General features: G+C 49.5%; 1 protein-coding gene across 1 annotated transcript; it reads right to left on the bottom strand.

Annotated features, from left to right (window-relative positions):
- Positions 1-881: 881 nt before the first annotated feature.
- LOC133656402 (uncharacterized) lies at positions 882-2,569 on the bottom strand. Its single transcript, XM_062057487.1, has 3 exons — positions 2,433-2,569; positions 1,351-2,347; positions 882-1,238 (listed from the first exon to the last, which is right to left on the bottom strand). Exons 2-3 carry the CDS (start codon positions 2,275-2,277, stop codon positions 882-884), a joined length of 1,284 nt encoding a protein of 427 aa, XP_061913471.1. The 5' UTR covers positions 2,278-2,347; positions 2,433-2,569.

Raw genomic sequence — 2,569 nt, 5'->3', positions numbered from 1 at the left:
AGTATAACTGCCACACTCAATATGACAGTTTGCAGTACAGGTTCTTACACAGTCTGATCTCGCAATACCACTTGGAGAGCTGCCTTTATTGACTTAATTTCTCTTTCCCAGGATCCTCCAAAATGTGGGGATCTTGGAGGGTTGAAGCGGAACTCGATCTTTTGTCCTGCCAGTTATTCTTGAAGAGGCGCTTCCAAGGTCTGAAAGCTTGCCTTCAGCTCAGCAGCGCCTCCTCGGAAATTAGTTCCTCTGTCGGCCAGGATTTCAGTGTCGATGCTTTCAAGTAAGTCGAGATGTGCACAGCTTGTCGTCATACACTTGAATATAATCCCCCATCGCTTCTCTGTTCGCGGACCCACTTTGATTTTGTAGGGGCCAAAGCAGTCCACTCCTGTAGACCAGAATGGTGGCTTATATAGGAGTCGTGCAGGGGGCAAATCGGCCATCTGAGGAGCTACAGGGCTTGCGCGCCACTTGTGACATTCCACACAGCTGTGCTGGTGCCGTTTATTGGATTCTCTTTCTCTCAGAATCCAGAACCTCCTTCTCATCTCTGCGAACACTCGATCAGGACCTGGATGGAGAAGTTAGTTGTCATACCAGTTGATGATGAGTTTGTTGACATGGTGTTTGGGATCAAGGATGATAGGATGCATAGCATCGGGATCTAATTCCTCAGCTCTACGGAGCCGGCCTCCCACTCTCATCAGGCCGACCGCTTTATCATACTCAGGGGCGAGCATGACGAGGCGACTTTGCTTGGAGATAGGTTTGCCAGCAGAAATAATTTCCACTTCTTCAGGGAAGGCCTCGCTCTGTGATTGTCTTAGCAGGTGAACTTCGGCCTCCTGTGCTTCTGCAGCTGTCATGGCGGAAGTTTCCTAGTTGCTAGCTGCCCCATGAAGGCTCTCGTAAATGGCTTTGATAAGATTGTCCCAGTTATCTATGTTGGAGATAGACATTGTGGGTGTAGTACAGGTAGTGACTCCACAAAACACTGTCTTTCGGAGTTCCTCTTCATCTTGTTCTTGAGCTTCCTTCAAATCTAGCTCCGGCCATGTGTCGGGATGCCGAAGGAGAAACTGTGGACCTTGACCCCATCGGTTAGGTTGGGTAAGCTCAAGGAGGGTCTTGCCACGAGTGAGGTCATCGGCGGGATTTTCATGGGTGCTGACATAGCGCCATGTTGACCCTTCCACCAACTCTTGAATTTCCGCTAGTCTTGTGCCGACGAAAACCTTGTATCGACATGAGTCCGATGTCAGCCATGTTAAGACTATGGTTGAATCAGTCCACAATGTGATCTGCTGAGGCGAGAGTGACAGTTCGTTCATAGTGACTTAAGCTAACTGTGCTCCTGTCAGAGCTGCACATAGTTCGAGGCGAGGCATGTTTGCAGGGACAGACACGTGATCTGGCCATCACAAATGCCAAGTGGATATTGCCTTTGTCGTCTTGCGTACGCAGATATTCCACTGCCCCATAGGCTCTCTCGGAAGCCTCACAAAAGATATGTGCTTGTTGGCAAGGCGTTTTTGTGTCTACGGAAGCTGGTATATAACACCTGGGTATTTCTAGTTGTGGGAGGTAGACCAGCTCACTCTCCCATTGTGTCCATATCTCCAAGAGAGTTTTGGGTTGAATTTGCTCATCCCAGCCGACGCCAACATTCCACAGGTCTTGAATGAGAATCTTGGCTCGAGTGCTAAATGGGATAAGATACCCCAGTGGGTCGTATTGTGTTGCCATAACCTTGTAGACGTTTCGTAGAGTGGGCTTGGAATACACTACTGGTTGGTGACGGTATTCGAGGCGATCTGTGAGGCAGTTCCAACGAAGGCCCAAGGCTGGTTCCTCTGGGTCCTGCTTGGGCTGAGACAGCCAAAGTTCTGTACTCTTGGCTTTGGCCTCAGCAGGAAGGTGTGCTATTACAGTTGGATCATTACTGGCCCACTGCTTTATGTCAAATCCTCCAGTGGCCAGCAGCATGCATAGTCGGTCGACTAGGATCTTAGCTTGGTCTGCAGTGGTGATGCAGGTTAAACAATTGTCCACATAGAATGCGGTTCCAACTGTGTGCACAAGGTCTTCATACCCCGTCTTGTTGTCTTTCACATGCCTTTGGAGGGCGTATGTTGCACAGCAAGGACTACAAGTAGTTCCAAACGGCAATACTTGCCACTCATATACGGCGGGCTCCTCTTCTCTCTTCATACTTCTCCACAGGAAACAGAGGAGGGTTTTGTATTTTGGTAGCAAGCAAACTTGGTGAAACATCCCTTTGATGTCACCACTGACAGCCACACTGTGTTCCCGGAAGCGAAGAAGTACCCCGAGGAGTGAAGGGCTTAGGGTTGGACCAGGCAGGAGTTGGCTGTTAAGGCACTGTCCATTATGTTGGTAGGAACAGTTATAGACAATCCTGGCCTTACCATTGTGGTGGACCACGTGATGCGGCAGATACCAGGACTCCTTGGAGTTGTCTTCTGTGGATGGAAGCAAAGGTTTAACATAGCCTTGCTGTTCTAGTCTCTGGATTTCTTGACAGTAGGTGTCTGCCAGGGCTGGG

This window comes from Entelurus aequoreus, linkage group LG08 (genome assembly GCF_033978785.1).
Source record: "Entelurus aequoreus isolate RoL-2023_Sb linkage group LG08, RoL_Eaeq_v1.1, whole genome shotgun sequence".
NCBI classification, from domain to species: Eukaryota; Metazoa; Chordata; class Actinopteri; order Syngnathiformes; family Syngnathidae; genus Entelurus; species Entelurus aequoreus.
This window is presented reverse-complemented; position numbering and strand designations above follow the sequence as displayed.